The sequence below is a fragment of the Falco peregrinus genome, chromosome 2 (assembly GCF_023634155.1).
Source record: "Falco peregrinus isolate bFalPer1 chromosome 2, bFalPer1.pri, whole genome shotgun sequence".
NCBI classification, from domain to species: Eukaryota; Metazoa; Chordata; class Aves; order Falconiformes; family Falconidae; genus Falco; species Falco peregrinus.
The window spans coordinates 121708013-121730589 of NC_073722.1; the positions used below are offsets into that span (position 1 = coordinate 121708013).

Here is a 22577-nt window from a genome sequence, read left to right on the forward strand (position 1 = left end):
GAATTCTTTTAGATTTTTAGAAGCTAATGGTGTGGTTTCACCTAAATCTAAAGTTACTGATGGGTTTTTTGATGTCATATCCTGCTCCGTTGTGTGGGAATAAGTTGTTGTGTTCCTGCAAGAGGGTGAACGAACAGGACTGAAAGTGTCTGGTTACATTTATAAAATGATCGAGAGATTTCCAATTGCCATTCCATTCATTTAGAAGAACTTTATACTTTTCATTTTATCCTCTAGACCTTTTTGTAATTTTTTTTAAAATTTCTACTCTAGACTTTACACACAGAGGATAAATGGAGGCTTACTAACTTGAGTATCACAGAATGTTGACTTTTTACAGCATCACTGGCCACAGGTTAAGCAACTTTTATTCCATTGATAATCCCACTGAAGCTGCAGCAGGTGCAACAGCCTTCTCATATTTTGCATACATACTACTTTTGTTCTTGATGTCTACCCCATGAAAATTACACCTACAGTTTCCATAAGGTTTACTTTCTGCATATTTGAGGGGTTGCCAAAGATAAAGGCATATTCTTCATATCCAGCTTCTTAGAAGTAGTTATATTAACTAATATGAATTCCACTGACAGGTGTTCAGGACAGATGTTGCAACAGTAAGCAGTTATGCACCCCCCAAAAAAAAAATACAGAAAAATAGGTTTGTGTCAGGAGTTACCTGTGGCTTTGTGGGGGATATTGCAAACAAATTCATTTTTCAAAACTTTCCGGCGACTAGAGGAAAGGTGACATTGATAAGATGTTACAATATAACAGTGTCCAAAGCGTAAAGAAAACCTCTACAAAGGCTTTAAAAGCAGTTAATCATTTGGAGATGTAATTGTCTGGGGAGGGGGAGGGGGGAAATTCCTTAGTGATCATTTTTCTGAAAGAATATAAGAAAAAAATGCAATGCAGATTGATTATTTACAAAAAGAAAAAAAGATTTTATTATTCTTTTAACCAAATCCAAAATATGGTTTATATCCGGCTAATGTCTTTCATGTAGAGAATGGAAAGCTTTTTTACAACAACATGCTTGATAAAAGCTATAGGAATTTATTGTATTCTGTAGGAAAGATTATTTTTTTCAATTGTATTCTCTGATTCGGGAGGAAAAATGCATGAAAAAAAAAGTAGCTCATGGTGAATGTCCCAGAAGCTTCAAGAAGTTATTTGTACAGTATGCTGTTGTTTTTTCCAGAATATAGGGAAAATTAATTCATATAAGGGGGTGGTGGTGGTGGTGGTGGGGTGTGTGTGTTACTCTTCTAAAAGATTGACAGAATTGGTGAAAAATATAATTCATCTTCATTCCATATATATCGTGAATCATCATTAATAGCAAGTTATTCTAGCTGCTAAGACTTGCATATTGTTTAAATCTTGTAAGGGCCACTGTTTTGCAGGTGGACTTCCACAGTCTCCTAAAAGACAGGAGGGGCAGCAAATAATTCTTTGCAGTGAAATAAAATTACTTTTATCCCCAACTCTTATAAAAATCACGTAAATAACAGTGAAGTTTATGTATTAGCTAGCCAAGAAAAGCAGTGACTTTTTTTTTTTTCAAGCATACTGCTCTGTTGTCCTTGACTCACCCCGTGGTGCCTCGAGCTAGATGTATTAAAGCAGACATGTTTTCTTCTGCAGAGCTTTCCAAACACACCATATATGATCCTGCATTCCAGCTGTAATCAAAGGGTGGCTTTCCTTTTCAGGCAGATGTAGGTTACTATATGGGATTTATACCAAAAAAAATTGTAGAAAAATAACTTAGGAAATGAAAGTGAACTCAAAGCCGGTTTCATAGCCATGGAAATAAATACAAGAACAACTATTAAAATAGAGCACTGTTCCTGTCTGTTGACACGGGGAGCCATTATAGGACAGTTGCAAAGTTAAGGAGGATGCTGGATTCTGTTGTGTAATTGGAAACTGAACTTGAGGACAGTATTACCTAGCAATAAAGGCAAGTAAAATTTAGAAACTGAGTAGAAGAAATCTCACATTCTTGAAGTATTCCCCCCCCCCTTTTTTTTTCCCCTGGTTTTGTTACTGTGCTGCTCATACAAAAGTATTTATCTTGACAACTCAGCAGAAAGCTAGATTTGCTGAATATGGACAAGAAATGTCGAAGTTCTGTACTTGGCTGCTGAACTATTGCTGCTGTGACAGTAAGATGCATATTAGCAACAGTAGAATCTCAGCTAGTTAGGTGGTGGAAGCCCAATTTGCACAAAGCATCAGATGTTTTGCATGTTATCTGCACTTGCTGAAACTACAGATTTGAATCCATTAGTTCACATGAAGCTTTTTCAGGAATTTTTGCGTTGATCTTTGATTGTTAATGACTTGTGAATGTTCTTCCCTTTAATTACAAGTGATAGTGTCCCAGGTTTTCCATCATTGTTACCTTCTGTGTAATCTGTCCTGTAAAGTTCTACATGTCAGTCTTTATGTGGCAGGCAAGGAAAATCTGTCTTTTAATTGCAGAGACGGGTAGGAGATCACCTTTCATGACCATTGTCTAAAAACTTCTGTTCTGAATGAAGCCACCACGCTGAAGTAGTGTTAAGAGCTCTAGATGCAGTTCATTAGAATGGAATTAATGAGCATTGCAATAAGACATCGTGGTAATTAGTATTCATTTTAACTGTTTCCTTATTTTGCTTTCATCACTGTTTCCGAATGCCTTTACAGAGCGTAAGCCGGGTTTTTTGCATGCTTGAAAACTCATACCTCGTACTACACTTTGTGACGTGTATGAAGTCAGAGAAAGTTAACTATTTAGAGCAAGGAGCAGGGGTTGCACAAGTCCCTTGTTCCTGACATTGAATGGTAGAGATTTCAAGATGAAAACGCTACCCAACATTGAAAATACCCCTTTCTAGAAGGAACTTCACTAGAGGTGCACCTTATCAACTGATCCTTTTCAGTGGGATTTAATCTTAATTGTTTAAAGGGGGATTAGCAGAATAGTTGATACTTTGTAGCCCTGGTACTAATAGTGTAACCTTCTTGTTCTCTTTGGCTGTGAATTTCAGTCCTTTCATTAGTGTTTAGAACCGCCAAAGCCATGAGGGGCTTAAGAGTGTTTCAGTGTTTCAGCACTAGCCCACTTCCATGTATACAAACAGAAAAACATAATTCCCAAAGTGTAGCCACAATTAAACTGATCTTGTATGTGAATTGTCAGTTTTCATACTGTGCAGTTAGGCTGTGAGGCTATATAGAAGCTGCAGTGGCTCTGTTGAAATCCACAGCAGTTTTACAAGATGTTGAGGACAATCTAATATTATTTTAATTAGTAGTTGCCTTCAGTTCCAACAGGCTTTATTGGGCCATCAAGTAGCTGAGTCCATAAATCTATATGTTATAAATCTAATGCAGTAAACACCCCAGAATGGAATCTTAATAGCACATAAGCTTGAGACAGCTTGCTGAGAAATTTCCATAAATATCTCTGAAGGGGGTGTAGCAGTATGAAGTGCATGAGAAATCAGAGTTTAAAAGAAGCAAACCAGCTGGCTTGTGTTACACACTAAAGTAAAACCCACTTATGTGAATAACTGACATGAATAAAACATTTACATGGCTATATTTCTAAGGGGCTGAACAGCTCCCTTTACCTACCAGGGAAAGCTGTATCTTGTCCATGAATCCTCACCTTAAAACAATTTTTGAAACCGTCTCTTTTATTCAGGAAATCATTTCAGTCTCAGTAAATTATTTCCAATCAACCAGGTTGCTAAGATCAGTCACAAAGTACTGGCAGGTGTGAGAAAACTACCTTTTAGACTGCTGGTGTGTCATAAACTCACAGGGTTTTGTGCTAGGCATTAAGGTCATGTGTATAGGTTTACCGTGAAATAGCAAATAGTAATGTAAGGGTCTCTGAGTTACATCTCAGTATGCATTGGGAAAAAAGCAAAATCAAGTGTCTTACTAATATAATATAATACAATTTAATATAATAAATAAAAATTAATAGTTACCAGCACAAAAATCACATCAGTAGACTCAAAGGTAGGGACAAGCTTCATTGCTGCTATAACGGTGCTTTCCTCCTGCTGGAGAGTAATGGTTGAATTTGGCCCCAGGTATGTTTTAAGATAACCTGGTATACTTTCAAGTAGTGGAGAGGGCAAGCAGTATTTTATTTTGCATGTAGCAGTACAATCAGTCATTCATACATAAGACCAGATTCATGCCCCATCAGTTAATGTGTAAGAGGAATGTGTTACTGGTGCCTGGTTTCCGCACTGGTCTACATTTGGTGTCACTGTCCATATCAGCCAGCTTGGTCGAGTTCAGATTCTGACCTCGTTTGCCCAAAGTGACAATTCAGTAGCCCAGTAGGGTTTTCAGCAGTCCATTGCAGTTCTGAAATCACAGAATAAAATCATAGCGAGGTCTAGATCGGAAGGGATGTCTGGAGGTCATCTCGTTTAACCATCTGTTGAAGAGTAAGTTATCCAGAGCCCTGTCAAACCAAGTCTTGAATTTTTCCAGTGAGGGAGATTCTGCCACCTATCTGGGCACCCTATTCCAATGTTTAGCTGTTCTCACAGTGAAGAATATTTTTTTTTAATCTAGACAGAATTTCCCCATAAGCAACTTGTGCCCATCGCTTCTTTTCTGTTGCCATACATCTTTTTGAGCAAAGTGCTCTTCTTCAGAGCTACCTTTCTAGGTATTGAAAGACTTTTTTGACACCCGTCCCCCTGAGCTTTTTCTTCTCTAGGCTGACTAAACACAATTCCTTTAACATTTCTTCATATGCCAAGTTCTCCAACCCTCTAATCATCTTGGTGACCCTCCACTGAACCTTCTCCATTTTTTTCCATTGTCTGTCTTGAACTTGGAAGACCAGTGTATTGAAGAGACCCCACATAATAAGGTAAAAAAGTTTCATATTAATTAATTTTACTTATTAGATGATTAAAGCTATTCTGTTGTAAGAAATTCAATTACTGATTTTCTAATAGAAATTCCTGTCCCAAATTGACATTTTGTCTGTAAATTGCAGAAACAAAGGGGCCAATGAGCCCCCATAAAGTATCACCTACACCCAGATGTGTATGTATGCGCTTACCAGTCAGCTGGGAGGCATTAGGATGGGAAAAGTTTTGTAAGTAAAAGAAAGGCCGTCTTGTTCACTTTTAAAGCTAGTCATGTGGCTGGTTTTGCCCAGGCTTCATTCAGGTGTAACACTGAACGAGGTTACTAAGTGCTGTCACCACTATTAAAACTAAATTTCACTTTTGTTGTGTGCTTTGGCATTAAAAGTCCTCATGGTAGTCACAGCACTGCAGCAGTGGGAACAGAAAGTGTATTCTGTCATTGAACAGATTTTGTGAATTAGTAACATCTGGGTTTGATTTTAAAATAGGAGAAAGTGTCTGTGCATAACGGCTCTGCCAGTGCAGTGTCATATATGCTAATTAATTAATGGTTATACACTGGTGGTTTAGAATCACATAGGAACAGTATAATAAACCCGTAGCTGGGACACTTAATTTTTTTCCCAGAAAACCCATTATAGTTAATCTCTTCCATCCTCCCACTGTGTTCACCTTTAACATATGGCAGCTCTGTATCATGAGACTGGCACCTAAATTTAGGTAGGGCCTTGCTATTCTCCCTCCCACTCCCACCCACTCCTTGCATATGTATACAGTTTGTAAGGACCAGCTGTGAATTTTGCCCCTGTAAACACTGTTTTTCTAGCATTTTAATAGGACTAGGTTCCAACTATTCCGCATTAACTGTTATTTTCCTCAAGAACGTTTATCTTAAATTTTCCTGAAAGACAAGTAAAAGTTCCCAAGTATTTTAAACTTTGGAGATCTTTTCCTTTAGATGTATTAGGGGCTGTGATGTTTTCTATCTTATGACAAGAGGGAAACAGTAATATATGCTTTAGGGTTGTCTTTCAGCAGTTCATCTCAGAATCAGAAGTTTCACATGGAAGCATTCTGTGCTTCAGAGTGACAAGGTTGGCAATGAAGATATCATTGGTAGATACAGAATTTAGTTCATGTTAAGTAGAAGCCTAAAGTCAGTACTTGTAAAATACAGATTAATAAAAACCACACGTAATGTGTTCTGGTAGCTTTTGAAATAATACCTAACAGATCAGGCTTCCACTTTGAAAGCCAACACATCGTACTTAACATAATTTGTAACATTCTGTTTTGTTTGGGTTTGCTTGGGAAGCAAATTAATCGTCATTAATTTTACTGAAAGTTGGGCATTCGCAGAAACTGTTTATGATTTTATGACTGAACTAAGAATAGCAAAGCATGTGTGATAGATGAAGAACTTCTGTAGTATAAACATTGATGATTTATAGCACTAGAGCTAAAGGTATCATCATAGAAGGAAAATAAATCACGGTTGATTTTACTTAGTGCATGCTCAATTGAAAAAAACAAAGCTGTTCCTTTGACTTTACACTTTCCACTGCATTACAAAAGAAGGACCCAAAACCCAACATAGCAGGGTGTGTTATGCTTTGCTTTTGATGTCCCATTCCAGTATATACTAGTACGTTACAATATAGTAGCTATCTGCAGGTTGTCTAAGTAGTGGTTGGAGTGGCCCTTCCTAGCAAAAACCAAGTTCAATGAAATTCAAATCAGAGCAGAGCTGATCTAAAAGGAAACTTCTGTATGTTCCACTCAAGTTGCAGTGAGTTCAGAACAGCAAACTTAAGAAAAACCCTGATCTGCTGGATGGAGCGTGTGGTTGCACCCCCCCAGGCCTGACTCCGGCACCAGCTCGGTTCCCCACTCCCTGTGCGGTGGAAGGCAAGGTGGTTGCACCAAAATTTTCATTTATCAAAATCACCATCGTAGGTGTCCTCATCTTAATAACTTTTTGTGAGTATGAATGGGTATTTTGAGACATGGAGCACTCTTTTCATGGAGTTAAAAGGAAGATGCAATGACTTTGCATCTCTTAAAATTGGACCTTTCCTATTTTACATGTGACTCAAAAATAGAGGTTGCTTTTGAAAATGTTTCCTTTTCCCTGTCATCGTGAAGTCCTCCTACCTGAAAATAGAGGAAAGAATAATTATATAGTCACAAGAAGTTGCAAATATTTAAATAAAGCTCAGCACTAACCATGTGCTTTTTAATGTATAACAATCCAAAGCGCTCTGCATCCGTCAGCTCAGCATCGGTTCAAACACTTTCAGACATAACCATATGGATTTGGGTAATCCTGACATATTTCTTCTGGGGTTTTGGATAACCAACCTGAGACATCTCAGAACTTTTATTTGCACGGTGTTAATGCCTGCCATCTGAAGTGTCTGACTCTGTGCTGTGTCTCAAGTTGGTCACTAGGCATAAATATATCCAGAAGTAATAGTCCTCTTTGAAAATTGCACCCCCTTGTTCTTCCTTCACAGCCACTTGCATGATGGAAGATTTCTTATTGAAAGGCACAGCAATGATTTCGTGTAAGACATTTTCCTAAGTAAAAATTCATGAAGACTACAGAGGGCCGGGATCAGATGAAAATTCCAAATAATTTCTAAGGTTTAAAAATAGTTATTGCCAGAGATTTGGGTTGTAGAGAATTCAGTTTCTCTGATTTTCACTGAAATCATTTTGCATGAGTATAAGGAAAATAATCTCAGATGTAAAACTAGGAAACTTGGCATTGGATTTTATGATAACATGAGCTTGTAATACAAGAATGTTAAAACCTTAAGCTGCTTTTGGTTGAGCAATCTCTTTTCCTGAGAGGTTGTTTGTTGTTTAATATCAAGAACCAAAATGGAGAAACATTCTTTCAACTTCCACAGGTACTGTGTGCTGTCTGGGTTCTGGCCTGTCATATGAGGCAGCTGTTAAAATTTCTTCTGTGAGAAAATACGTGAAGCTAAATGATTTTTTTTTTGCTCTTGACCTAGCAATCCCACTGAAATCAGTGTGCTGATTTTTGTTACTTCTGCCAGGTAATTCTACTCTCACAGTGATGTGACCAAAGCTCTAATTCTCACCTCTCTAGTGACTTCTGTGAGTAGGACTGGAAATGTGAAAGTTCCAACTCCTGCTAAGTTTTCCTTTGTAAGGGCAGGATTTGGCACTTGTGGAGTAAGCCGCGTACACCGCTGCTGTACACCACCAGTCGTCCTGCTACGCCCTGGGTTTCGGGAAAGCCGTCGGCAGCAGAATGCTGTGCAGCAAGGGTGTTCCAGTATGTGCTTCATCTGAAGCCATCACTCCAGCTTTGATTCGGTTTAGTACGTGTGTAGCTTAAACATAAGCCTTGAGCATGCTCTGATGCAAATAAACTGCACCACAATGTATATGGTGTTCACTTTGAGACACAGGATTGTGAGTTTGTATTAAACCAGCACTTTGAGAGGAATTGCAGTTGGCTAGTACCGGGGTGAGAGAGATTTCAGGTAGTGCTTTGAAACTGTGAAAAGTTTGCATATCCTGTCACTCAAACCTTTGGGCTTATTCAGCCTTGGCTGAGATCCTACTGTTATTACTGTTTTTATTTTAGATTGGGCCATTTGTTTATTGTTGACAATTTTCAGTGATATAGCACACTGTTTGGCTATATAAATCTTCCCAGTGATAGCTGCCTTCTGAAATTGCTCATAGATTTTTCATAGTAGACAAGTGTTTAATCGGTTTAATCAAGGAATAAATAGCGAGACTGTCTTCTGGGTTTTCACTTTATATCCCTCAATCTTTAATTAATACTCAGGCAAAATCTATGATCCCTGAGGGAAAGACAAGAAACATTTATGTTGCCTTAGGACACAGCTCCATGAGGTGACAAGTGCTCTCAATCTTATTACAGCCAATAGAAGTTAAGGTCACTGCCATTCTCCAGGAGCTGCCCAGCATCTCCTGGGGTACTATTACATGCTCTGTGTGGCTTTTGAAATGTTGCCTTGAAAGAGGGTACCGTCTTAAACCCATTTTAACCGAAGGAGGAAAGGGAAAAAAAGGAACATTTAGTTTAAGATAATCTGATTTTGATAAATATAATACAAAAACCCTTCCCAAACTGCCTATAGGTTCCATGTCTGGAAAAACTGTCTTCCCTAGATGCTCTCAGGATTGACTGATTATAGACTTGCATCAGCATCACTCAGATGTTTTATTTTGTTCTGATTGCTTATCTACTAAATCAAAATCCTTTAGTTATTCCTTGCAGATCCTCCCAGCATTTGCTCTTCAAAATAGCAAGTGTTTTCTGTTGCTTGACTTGGTTATCCCCGTACAGGATTTCACTTCTGCTTTCCAGCAAGTGGCGTTGTCAAAGAGGGCACCAAACATGACAGATACCAGGACTGGCTCTGCACGTGCGTGCTGGCTCGGCGAGCTTGTTTCACGGTCAAACATTGGAGTCGAAGAAACAAAAACTCAATAACACGTTTAAATTCGTAACGGGTAAAGTGTTAAAAGCACTGGCTCTTGAAAGCTGAGAAATAGTTCTGCTCCCAAAAATCATGCAATCCTAAATAAAATCAGGAGTGCATTCACAAAGCATCAGGTGCAGCACAGTAACTACACGTTATATTCAATCTGATTGTAAAACAGTTTAGAAACAGTGTCAGTGGAGATTTGAGGGCAACAGCATTAGCCTGCTTCCAGCGTTTTCACCATCCTGTGTCCCAAGGCTTGCTGTATAGTATTTCTCTAAATTCCACAGCCATGGGAGGGGGCTTGGCTGTAAGCAGGAGGTCTGCTGTTCCCGTGATCGCCCTCAGGACAGCTCTGTGGTACCTCCTAGATGCTCCATTGCCACCTGCTGGCATGAGGAAGGGTAATTCTGTCTCATCCCACCAAAACATGAAGGTCTTCAAGGTGCCTGGTGCAAGCTAGGACTACTCCATTTTTGTGCAGGATCTATTTTTGATGGTATTTTTTCTTACTGTGCTGTGTTTCAGAAGGTGCATAAGGAATGCTGATCATGGCCCAAGAGACTTGCCTTAGGAAGTTAGAGAAGTGTGAGGAAAATAGAGGTGGAAGAGCTGGGTGCCTCGTCAAAGGCGTAAGATTTGGGACAGTAGGTTTTTAAGAGAAGAAGGATCCTTGCGAAGCAAAAGGCTGTTCCAGGCAGAAGGGGAGCAGAAACAGGAAGACGCAGCACCAAAGAACAAAGTAATGAAAACGAACCTTGCAAAGCTGTGTGTAGTCCAGCAAAGAGCTACACAGATGGAGTCGGTGCAAGGGCAAGCAGGGAAGACGATACAACCTCTAGATGAAGGATTAAGTTTCAGGATCTTCGCTCAGTGGCATTGTTCTTTATTCTCCTGTTGCTCTGGGCCTCGTTAGCCTCCAAACCACCGCTGCGTGGGGGCCTGCATACTCGTGTACCAAAGGAACGTGGGGCCTCTAGAACTTCCCACTGGGATATGCGTGTAAGTCTAAAAACTCAAAAGCACAGTGTGGAATACGTTTCTGAGTAGTACACAGTATGACCCCTTCCAGCCCGTTGCACCTACATCTAGCAGTGCCATTAGTGGGTTTTTAATGATTATTTCCATAACAGCAGTGGAAGTGCTAAAGGGTAAAGCTTTGGGAGCGTGGGGTTCCCGTGTCCCAGCCTCGCGGCTGTCGGCACTGCTGCCCGGTGACCGTGGCTTTGCAAAAACGTTCAGTCGTGCACGGATCGGTAAAAGCTCCATCAAGCATCAGTACTCTTCAGCTGAGCGTTACAGCGTTTTAAAGGGCTAGCGAAGGGTGGGAACTCAAAACGTGACATAAGAAAGATTACAAGTTTAGCAAAATTGCTACGGTAGATTATGTGTATTTAGGTACTGGGGCATGTTCATTTAGGGAGGAAAATAGCTACCTTGGTGTTTGTGTTGTTTCGTGTGAGCAGAGTTCTGCTTTCACTTTCATCTTCAGTACTGCTCAATCTGGTAGAGAAGCACAGGGTTCATATGAGGCCAGAATTTGGCTTTCCAGGTTCAGATACAGCTAAGTCCTATTTGGCCCTTAACGAGTATGGTCCCTACTCATTATGAAGGTTTGACTGATTAACTCTTTACGGCTGCATCTTGTCTCCTGAAGAGATCTCAGGCAAATGGGTCTTGTGCAAGATTGCTCCTTTTAAAGCTAAGTCACCCTGGTGCACTGGAAGAATCCAGCCAGGTGGTGTAATGTTGTCCCACGTCAAAAGGGAAAAGAAAAAAGCCACTTAAAAGACGAGTGCGTGACTGCTTTGCAGGTCAGCATCCTGCAGAGTGACATACAGCAGTTGTGTTGTCTGCAGGACGCTTCATGATTCCTTGTTGGGCTCCAGAGTTTGGTCCTAGTTGGAGAATACAATTTAAGGTGAAAAGCAGGTCTTGACAATGCTCAAAATCTAACAAAGGTGCAGACGTTTTTTTTTTCCATTAGTTTTTCTTTGCATTATTCTTTTCTTAAAAGTCTGTCTTAAGCTCTCATTTTAAAAGAAATACTTTTCCGTGCAAAGAAGAGCCATAAGGAGGGTAATTAGAATGGTATTTCAAATAATTTGCTACCATTCCTTTGCCAAAAAATAAATCCCTGTATTCTCATGTTTTGTTTTTCCAAGCTCTAAAATTTGTCCTGCAATTTACTAATGTTAAAAAGACAGAATAAGCTACTGACATATTTCCAGATGAAATGTTTCTGTTTTCTGACAATAAATTTGGCTACCCTCCGATAGCAATGACTTGTTTGAAAACCTAAAAATCTTTAAATATTGTTAATTGCTCTGTAAATGTGAAATTAATCTTTTGAGCAGGAACATTTGCAAATGGAAAACATTTTACATTTAGAACTTGTAATGCTGGCTTTCCAAACTTTACTTTAATATTCAAAACAGTTTCATCAATTAAGGAAAACCTAGAGGTAGGTTTGGATTCCCTCTCACTTTTATTGCTGGCCCTAACACACAAATCAGAGAGGATGTATTTCTAATACAAGAATGTTCTGCAAACCAGTAAATCTGGGATTATCTCTTCGGACTGATTATGTCAAAGCTCTTTAGCCACAGCACTTTTGGAGAGCTAAAAATAAATAGCAGGGGGGTTTACACATTTATTCTGTACCTAAATAATCTGCGCGTATTGTGTGTGTCTGTCTACAATGTGAGACGTGGTATCTGGACTTAAATGTTTATTTATAAGAGTTCTTTTCCTAGTAAGGATTTTGGCAAAGGTTTTAAAACAATCTGTCCTAGCAGAAGCATTCATGGGACAGTGACTAGTGCAAGTTTAAAAGACCTGAGTTCAAATCAGAAGCATTTACAGCAGATTGACAGAGCAAAATTTGGCCCCAAATATTTTGAAAATGGATGGAAACTAGTTCAATTCTTTCTCACCAGTGATTTAACAACGTTATGCCATGGAATACAGAAAATTGTAATCCTGATGTCAATGCCACAATTCTGCACTATTAAATGTCTGGAGAGTTTTAGCATTTAATTTGTAAGAGAACAAAATCAAGTTCTTACAGCAGTTAGCAGGAAGTTAGGCATGCTATCATTTGCCTCCTGGTCCTAAATTATGTAGGAAGAAAATCTTCTGAATAATAAACACTTAACAAACACTTTAGTTGGTTACATCGAAGACATGTGAATGCTTTTCCACATAACTCCTCTACTCGTGTGCACTTCCTCCCATTTCACAGGATCGATACTGCATGCTCGTGAGAAAATAGAGCTAAGGATTTAGGTGCACAGCAGGTCAAGGCATGCTGCAAGTCAAATGGGAAAAATAATTTTTTTTTAAAATAATTTTTTTCTTATTTAAATGCAGTAATGGATTGTTGAGAAATGGCTTGATAAAAGCAGGCAATATAAACACTTAAAATAGTACTGCAGGCAGTAAATCTTGCATTGGCAGAGCTGGAATGGATGGAATCCAGTTCATTCGGCTCCCATGATTCCGCAGGTACTGGAAGGAATTCTGTGGCGTTATGCTGATAAATGAAATCACGTGCGGGACTTTAATTTAGAGTGCTATCTTCTGTATTAAGCCATATTAACAAAAGTTTTATTGGAAAAAAAAAGAATTATTTCCTGACAGTATAGAAAATATTGCAGAAAAATACAGCAAAGATATTTTCCTTAGTATATTTACAAATATGTATTCATAATGGAAATATGAAGACGTATTTCCCTATGTTGTAGAATAATGGGAATTTCTTGATTAGATATTATTCACAAACATCTTATAAAACATTGTTAAAAGGACTCTCTTCATGTTGGCTATCATCTCACTTTCTAAAGTTAAACTTTGGAAACCTTTTGGAAGTATCTGTCATTCCTAGTAAAAATGGTACATTGACTTTCTTAGAACGAAATGATTACTGAACTTGCGAGCGGTCAGTATCTGCTGTGTTGTATTTTCTGTAGCTACTGTTGTTCGGTTGCACTTCTGTTTTAACTGCTGTGAAACTGACCTCTACAGCTCCAGTAAGGTTGTGCACATTTTTGTAATATACTCCTGAAGGAATGGAGTCCATCCAGTGCTGCTCTGACCTGAAAAGCACTTAGGATTTTTTTCTGGGGTTTTTTTTTTTTTACACATAACTGGAGCTTTCGGATTGGTTTGGTTTTTAAGGGTAAGAACTGAGGATAATGGCCTTTATCTTCCACATTTTGTTTTTCTTGCTTGGTCCTCACCTCACAAAGGTGTTGCTTCAGTTGAAATAGTGGCTAAATTCACAGGTTACCAGTCCAGGGAGACGTTAATCTACTCATGCAGCTCACGATGTGATTTACAGTAGTATCATACTTGCCTCTTAAACAGTGGTGGTGTCTATCATACCTAGCGTATTCTGAGCTCAGGGTACTTGGGTGAAAGGTGTGAATACAAGGTAAGATCATAGCAGGATCATGTTGACTGGAACAGTGGTCCCCCTACCCACAACTTGGTGTAGCGGAATATTGACTCAAATTCCTACTTGAACGTATCAGTTTCCATAATCAGATATTCAAGAGAGTATTGAAGACAGAAAGACAAAATCCGTTTTCACTTGAATACATGAATCTAGAGTGGTTCCATATTTAATTATGTTTATATAATATATTTAAACTAACGCACCTGAAAGGGGAGTGTAGGCATGGGCTTTAGGTGCACTGTATGTTAGAATTTGTGAGAACAGCTGTTGTCTTTTACAGTGTGTATTATACGTGCAATATTTTTCAGCTAGTTCTTGTAATGAACTTATATTACAGAACTAATCTTTGCACTGACTTGACTATAAAAACTGTGAATTTATTAGCGAGATTTTTTTAAGTGAAAAGAAGCTATTTCCTTTCCCAAGCACACGTTATTCCAGAAGGGAGAAGAGGCTGTGCCGTGCCCACACACAGTATGGCTAGCATGCATACTACCAAGCATAAGGTGTGCAGCGTTCTCACCCGCAAACAGTCAGCCTATTCCATTTATCTGTCCTTACTGAGCCCTTGATCAGGTTCTTTCCATTCATATAGAAGCTCACCCAAAACTATAAAGCAGCTTAGGCTGCATGTCAGATGTAGGGTTTAAGCCTTAAAAAGTAGAACTGACTCCCTCCTATTACCTGTGTAAAGGCTGCGGAAGCACGTCCAGATTTTGGTCTGGAGGACGTGAGAAGAACATCCTTTTTTGGACTTGCTCGTCTGCCTTATTCTGCAAGAAGAGGAGTGACTTAATGAGGCTGGGATATTAGCTCGTGTTCTGACAAACCAAGTGTATTTCTACGATGTGATTCCACTTTTGGTGGTCAGCTTCCCCTTGACCACTGTGCCCCAGGCTTTAACTGGTACGATGGCAATGTTCGTACCTTGGTAGCGTGTTGGAGTTGTGTAAGCCTTTGCTAGTCCGGGCTGTACACTGTTGCTGGGTTAATTTCCAACAGCTCCATTAATTAACAGGAAATGTCACCGGTCTAGACCAGAAGTCTCTTAGAAAAGCATTCTCTCGAATGTATTGGGAAATGGGACCCTCAGTCCAGGTTCTGGCACCCAGAAGACTCCACACTTTGTAAAAATCTCATAGTTTAAAGTGAATTCCGTATTTGAAAGTGGTGCAATGATCATTACAACTCCAGACTCCCAGCTGGTATTTCTTGTTTGGAGATTGGCAAACCTCTTTTGGGTTGCTAATGGCATTTCTTGTTTCTTTTTAGCCATGTAACACAGACAACGTCATGGATCCATCCTGTGACAAGCGCCCTAAGCTTGCTTTGCTCTGAGGATGATGATGATGGAATAAGAGAGCTTCCTGGGTCCAAGAGCTGAGGACATCTGTTGACAGATAGTAGTTTGTCTAGTTTCAGCACGTTAGTGAGAAGATGCACACTTTTTAATCTACGTAGTTTCTAGTCTAATGCAATAGTACCTGGTGACGTTTCTCCCCTTGAAGTCAGAGGAGGTTCTGCCGTTGTTTGGTTGGGTTTGTTGATGCAAGCGCTGCTCCCTTCAGTTCTTCATCTGTCCCAGTTTGGTGTGCAGGGATCAGTCTTCTCTTAGGGCCCAATCCTCTCTGCTCATGACCTCTCTACTGGCGTAACTGTCCTGACCTGAAGTGGAATTTTCACAGCTCTGACCAGCCTGAGAGTTAAGATGGGACCATCGGTTGTGATTTCACACGGGAGGTTCCAGCTGATGGCTGACTGCAAGATGCAAGGTGAGCTGTGTTTGGGGTTTTTAACCAGTGCTAGTGAGTGTAATGTAGATGCCTTTTCTTTAACTACTGAAAATCTGGATTTTTATGGAGGAAATCTAGCAATTTATTACAAGTATTGAAGCCCTGATGACTTTTAAAACAAATACTTACCAAGACTGATGGTTGGGCTTTAGAAAAATGAGTCTTTGATAAGTTGTCAAGTAAAAAGAAACAGTTTTGGTAGAGGACACCATACTCTTGTCAACAATATGAGGCAAGAATGAAAATTATTCTACTTTTGTACTCTGCTAAACCGATACATACTTGCATCAAATACTTCAGTGGAAGCTGTGAAGTTTCAAGTACAATGAAACCTGTGAAACCACCTCCAGGATCAGCAGAAATCAGTCACCTCCTCAAAGTTGGTCTTTAAGTAGAACAAAATCATTTTGTACACATTGGTGATGATTTAAAGAGGATAAAGAAAATGATAGAGAGTGCTAGTGCAAGCTAATGAACAGGTTTCACTGTACCTCAATAGAACAGGATATTTTAAATCTCATATTCACAGCACAGTGTATGATGTCAGCTTTGTCAAATACATGACTCTTATGCTACGGTTTTTCTGGAGGCTCCTTATATAATGTGTGTGTATGTATATGATATATAGTAGGTGTTGACTAATGAACGAAAGACCTGAAATGTCGCAGAAGCGCTGATGAATACGCCGAAGAAAACTCTCTCTGACCTTCAGCCCAAGGAGAATGGGACTGTAACAGTGTGAGGGAGGCACAGGCTGCAATCCTGGAAAGGTTCAGGCACACCTCTGCCCTCCCGCTCACCTCTGTTGGCCGACGCAAAGGAATGAGGCTGTGCAGTCACATTTTTTGAGGTCAGTCTTCTGCAGGTGTGGCATGGATTTAAAAATCCTTGTACCCTGAGGAATGGATGTGAAGACCAGACTTGCAGTTCAGGTGCCTATGCCAGACTCTGTCCGGAGCATTACAGAGCTGTGCCAGGTCAGGCACACTGTAGCTGTTGATCCTTTTGAATCAAAAATAATATACTTTTTTTTAACGATCCTAATCAAGTCTCTTCGTTGAAGCAGCGCAGCAAGCTACTGCATTTGGCCTGTAAGCTGCAGAGCAGATCACCAAATGGTCTTGCTGGAGGAGCAAAGCGCAGTTCGCAAAAGTTTTTTTGCAGGCTTTGCTGGAAGTAGATGTCAGGATATATTGAATAAGCAAATAGGAAAAAATTGTTTTGTACTTTTAACTAGGTCAGAACCAAATTATCTGTGAATCTACACAGGTGGTGTGGATTAGGAAGAAGAGCTTGCTCAGCAGACCCACAGTAACTTTTATTTCTAAGAAAACTTCTCATAGCAATAACACAGAAATGCTTTAGCTGTATTTTCTCCAGTGGCTCCTACGTGCCTCACAGCCTGAAGGGACAGAGCTTGTGCTTCACTTTCAGGGCTGGACACTCAAGAAGCATTTTTATTGAAATCCCTTTTCTGAAAATGGCACAGACTCATGACCCATAGAGGATATATATGGTTCTGAATTCCTTGCGGTATTTGCTGTAGCTGTAGTAGCCATTTGGATGCTTTATGACAGGCGCTTGCAGTTCATACTTCCGTGATACCCGATTGCATATAGATTCCAGTTTTCCAGTTCTGTTCAAGAGCACTTTGAGTCTCCACTTGACCCTCGCAGTCTGGATTTATTCTGCTAGCGGCGTTGGAACAGCTAGCTGGGTGTTTCTCATAGGAGAAGCTATTTAAGGACAGAGACTATGGATCAGGCAGGCTGCATGAGCAGAAACTTGATGGAGAGCAATTTAAAGCTGTCCTGGTAGATCAGCTGGAGGAGGACAGCTCTGCACATACTGCCGGCCCTTCCCGGGGAGCTGGCCGCGATCCCTGGCCCCGAGCGTGCGACGCGCAGCTGCTGTGCACGAGAGGGGGAGAAATCGAGACAAAATGCTGGCGATCTGCCTGCGCTGCTTACTGTCTCCACCCACGGACGGGAACGTTTCAGAAACTTGGAGACTCTTTCTCCCTCTCTCTTATAAATTTGCCTAGAAATTAAAGCCGTTAGAAATAGATCTCTGCATCTCTCTAGCTTCTTCTCCGGTAAGCGTTACCTCTTCAGGTAATCCGCTAGTTCAAATGTTCCGTTACTGAGACTACATTTTCATACCTACAATCTCCAAATGTTCTAATCTATTTTTGTACACTGGCATACTTGTTTCCTAGGTTATTTCTCTCTATCTCCCCTTGTTTCTTCCTTTCTGTGAAAAAGTTTGTGAAATTATTTTGATTAAGCTGAACTGTGTATATTGAGAAAATAGTTCTAGGATAACTTAAAAGTAGTTTGTAAAAAGCAGTTGTCAAAATATGCAACACTGTAAACAGCAACTTTTCATTTTTATTCCAGAATAAAAAGTGGAAAAGAAATGAAAGTGCCTGTTATATCTTTTAAAATAATAAAACTACAGCTTTATGAGGGAATGGCCACAGAGGCATAAATGATTCCTGTACCCCTATTTATTTTCTGTGTAAAGGTGACATTGTGAAAAATACTGTTCTGCTACACACTGGTGTTAATCTTTACGTGAATACTTGCAGCCCAACTGCCCTTCAAATACCACAAATATTCCAGTAAATTTAAAATTCCACGTTCTCCCATCAAAGCAAATAGCTTAACACAAATACCTTCACAGGCATATAAGGTACTGAGCTTCGCAGGTGCTAAATAACTTCCTTGTAACACTACTCAGTGTCTCTGTAAATTAGATGATCCTTTCATCAACCCCACCAGATAAATAGAAGCACACATACATATGTGAGCTGGCCATTCCATAAGCATCACTTAAATATTCACATCGTAGTCAGGTGTACGTGCTGGCAGGTGCACATACGTATGGAATAGCTACAGATATTATGTAAGCAAATACATAAAGCCTCTATAGATTTTTTTATGATCAGTCTGGTGGAGGAAAGCAACAGTTGCTATTTGCACACAGGCATTTGATGCAAAGGGGAGCACCTTGGACACAACCTTACAGCACTAAATCTGTTCTGACACCGATTTCATTTGGAGCCCTGAGGACTCACACGGGTGTGCAGTGGTGCCAGGCTCCGTACAGAGAATTTCACTGTCATTCTCAAGTAGTTTTATTCTCAAAGGATGATCCTACTCAGCCTTCGTCTAGAAAGCTCCCTGTTTAATACCATCCCCTTTAAAACCACAACCGATGCAGACTGCCGTTCATTCCTCTTTGTACTCAAAATACATTTGTGGTGGTGGAAATCTCTTGTGTACTTCAGAGTACAGATTTCAGTGATAGAAAGTACTTCTGAAATTAAACAGTACAAATCACTTCTTCATCTACTTGGGCTATGCGTGTTACTGAATCAGCTCACGCTTACTTTCGAGAGCTGTTGTAGGTATGTGATGGGGCAGAACCCCAATGGTCAGCCAAGGGGAGAGAGAGAATAAATCCCAATTTTCCTGCTCTGACATAAAACTTCTCAGAATTACCAAACCCCAACTTTTAAAGGAAGCTAAAAAAGCAAATCAGGCTTGCTACAATTCCTGTGCAGTTTTCTGTGGAGCCTGTATTTATGCTCCCCGTGGTTGTAGCTCAAGGACCAGAAGCCAATGGTCCCCTGCCTAGGAATCACTCGGAGGCTTTAGCCTCTACTGAAGACCAAGGAATAAGAAATTACTTACACTAAAATAAGAAGTGCAATAGAATAGGAGTGATTCCTGTAACTTGGCCTTTTAACTAGCTGGTTTACTGCAGAATATATTTGCTACATGGGCGTTATCTGTTGGGTGGCTTCGTCTGCTCCTCAGAAGGCGTTCGAGCTGCTGGAGCACCCGCTGGCAGAGGGAGCCGGGTTTTGCCGCTGGTGCTTTGCTGGGGGAGGCAGATCCGACAAACCAGAGTCCTGGAGACAGGTTCGGCCAAGCAGAATGTGTGGCGCACGTCGGTCTGTCCAACATACATAATGTACACCCCAACGTACGTAACGTACACCCCAACGCACGTAACGTACACCGCAGCGTACGTAACGTACACCAGCTATTTAAACGCTTCTCGTGACAGGCTGCTTTGTGAAGCCAAAAGAAATGGTTTGGGCAATTCTTTAAGTCTGTTTCTGACACACAGGAGGGTGTCTGTTGGCATTGAGTTAAGGCAAGGAAAATCCTTTAAGGAAAAAGGTCGTGGCTGTGGAAGAGCTCAGGCTGTGCAGGACTAGGCTCTCCCGAAGCTCCGGAAACGCCGCTGTGCCGTGGCCTGCCAGGTCTTTGCTGGGAGCTGATGGGATTCCTAACACCCAGCTCAAGAAATTCACTGAGCCAGAAAGGTTAATGCGTACTCTAAACCAAGCACCAACATTCAGTGGCCTTTTTGCAAATATTGCCCCGAGTGACTTGTGTCTGGCTCTGCCTTAGGCCGGCTCAGGAGCCCGTGTTCGCTCGGCACTCCTGGTCCTCACACGCCGTCCGCGCTGCCCCGCTCCAGGGAGCCCCGCTCCAGGGAGCCCCGCTCCAGGGAGCTCCACCTGCGGCAGGGAGCGCAGCCCCGCCGGCTCCCACAGACACCCGTCAGCTCCGGCTTTGTGGCCAGCTTTGCAAAGATGTTTAGCAGCTTAAACGTGTTGATGGAGTTAATGGGAATTAGGCACCTAACCTACTTAGATGCTGCTATAAATGCTGCTAGGCATGTTTAGGTACCTAAATACCTTAGTAAATCTCTCCCCTTACTGCTTGCAATGATAGCGTACCAAAAATCAAATACCAATGGATAAAGCCTAACCTTTGTCCTCTGTAACCAGCTTTGCCTTTCCCTGGGGATTGTTTTCCTGTCATACTAAAAATACCAGCCATCTCACAGCTTGTACCATCCAGATCCTGTTGATATCTTTTGGTTGTTTGATTATTTTTTGCTCATCCTACATTTTTTCCCCCAAACAGTGGCTGATGTCGCCATGGATTTAATAAGTTGATATGTTCATATCACTCTTTACAGGTAAGTTATTTTATTACAAGATAATAGTATTGAATTCTCTTCCCACAAAGATGCAATGAGTTTTGTGTCATTCATCATTAAGTCATACCATTCAAAAAAATTGAATGGGCCAAAATCTGTTGCAAATAGAGCCTCATGTTTCCAAATGTGAGGATGGGATGTTGAAATCTAATAACCAGTAATGATTCTGTCCCCGTGGTACAGTATCTGGGCTAAACCCAAACTGGTTAAATTTAAAGAGACTAGATGAAAAAAAATCTTTATCCCTCCTGCTCCCAGTTACGTTTTGGGAGGTTAGTGTGTCCCCTGCAAGTTCTGTCCCTGAAGCCCTAAGGCCATATTTGATCTGATGTGTATGGTAAGGGTCACCATTTACAACTTCCAGGATTAGCTGAGCTTAAACATGTAGAGGGTTAACTCCTGTCTGAGGGTATTTTCTTGCGTTAGAGCATATGTATCTTCTAGGTTCTGCTATTCTCAGCGTAACAGAAAGGACAAAGCTCTGTTTAGTAGTTACAGTGGCGCTCAAGACTCACAGAATTTAGTCCAGCACCTTTTCCAAAACATCCATAAGCTATATTCTTCCTTCAAGTTATGAAAGATACCGATGAATAGAGATACTGAACTGCAACTATACGATGCCCTATGATTCACTGTGGGCTGCAAACAGGGAGTTTGCTGAAATGATCCCTCATCTTGACAAGGAAGAATCCATTTTCTCAAGACTCATTATGGGGGATACCGGTTTGATTCCCAGGCTTCTTGACTCAAAGCAAACCGTGAAAAATCGGTAATTTTGTCACTGCTTTGAATAAGTCACGGTTTCACCCTGACCCCCAAAAGCCACACATGGATCCAAAATGTCTTAATCTCTTTTTAAGTACCCTGCTCTTCAGCTATTAGGCAGTCAATATTTCTGTATGGCTCAATTATTATTGTCATCAAGAACAATCCTTGCTCTTGTACATGAAGAGAACTTATTAAAAAGTATGATTAAAATGGAAAAAGAAATAAAATTATGTTTGCAGCCTAAAATAAAATATAACCACAGTAGCGCTGATACGGGAAAGAGAAAGGATCTTAGGAAAGGCAAAGCATTGGGGTTCCTTCTAACGTTTTCATTTTCACTTGAAAGGCTGGTAATGCATCACCATTCCTTTCCAACTCCAATGGGCTGAGAAAAGCAGGAACACGGAGCTCTCCAGGGATGGCGACACTTTCTGTCCCCAAGCAGCAGGCTTTTTCATCTCCAGTCTGTGCCATTGAGGACCCTAATGGTAGATACTGTAATTAGTCACCACGGGGGTTACATGTTCCCAGTGAAAGACAACTGTACGTAATTGATGTCATGGCACGAGCAGGAGCAGAGAAGCCCATTAAGAAAGCTGCCTGTCACTCTCACAACATTATTCCTTCAAATTAAATGCAAAAGTGTTGTAAATAATTAAGATACAGAGGAACAGGAAACAGGACGCCAACAGTGTTGAAGTGTGACTGTCTTGTTATTCGGCTGTTGGAAAGATACAACCAAAAGGAGTCATTTTGTTCTTAAAGGAAAACATGTCAATGCAGTTAATCTCATCTCACTCATTTCTCCATCTGCTCATCTTTGGGAATGCAATCCAGTCACCTGAGCCTAAACGCTGATGCATACGCTTAACCCGTTCTGCCTTCAGATGCTGAAGCAGCACTGTAATACAGGCTCTGGCGTTGCGATAACCATTGAGAGTCCTGCAGTGAGTGATACAAAACCTAAAAATCAAGTCAAAGTCAAGTACACGAACAGGGAAGTCCTGCAGCTGGCTGAAGATAATGGAAAAGTCTGGTTTGCTGTTGTGCTCAGAGGTACAGAACTGGTGGTTGGTACCAAACTGGGAGGGCTGTTGCAGCCCAGGTTTGCTGTCGTTGCTTGTCCCGACTG

General features: G+C 40.7%; 1 protein-coding gene across 11 annotated transcripts in view; it reads left to right on the forward strand.

Annotated features, from left to right (window-relative positions):
- The window catches only part of STXBP4 (syntaxin binding protein 4), a 76273-nt gene extending 58181 nt beyond the window's left edge, over positions 1-18092 (forward strand). For 8 of the 11 annotated variants that reach the window (XM_055794448.1, XM_055794449.1, XM_027795573.2 and 5 more), the window contains one exon: positions 15132-18091. In XM_055794448.1, the coding sequence (XP_055650423.1) occupies positions 15132-15243 (112 nt within the window). In that variant the 3' untranslated portion in view covers positions 15244-18091. Of the gene's footprint in view, positions 1-4868; positions 8348-15131 lie in introns of those variants that run through there. The other 3 variants (XM_055794450.1, XM_027795572.2, XM_027795576.2) reach the window with 3 other exon arrangements.
- The last annotated feature ends 4485 nt before the right edge of the window (positions 18093-22577 follow it).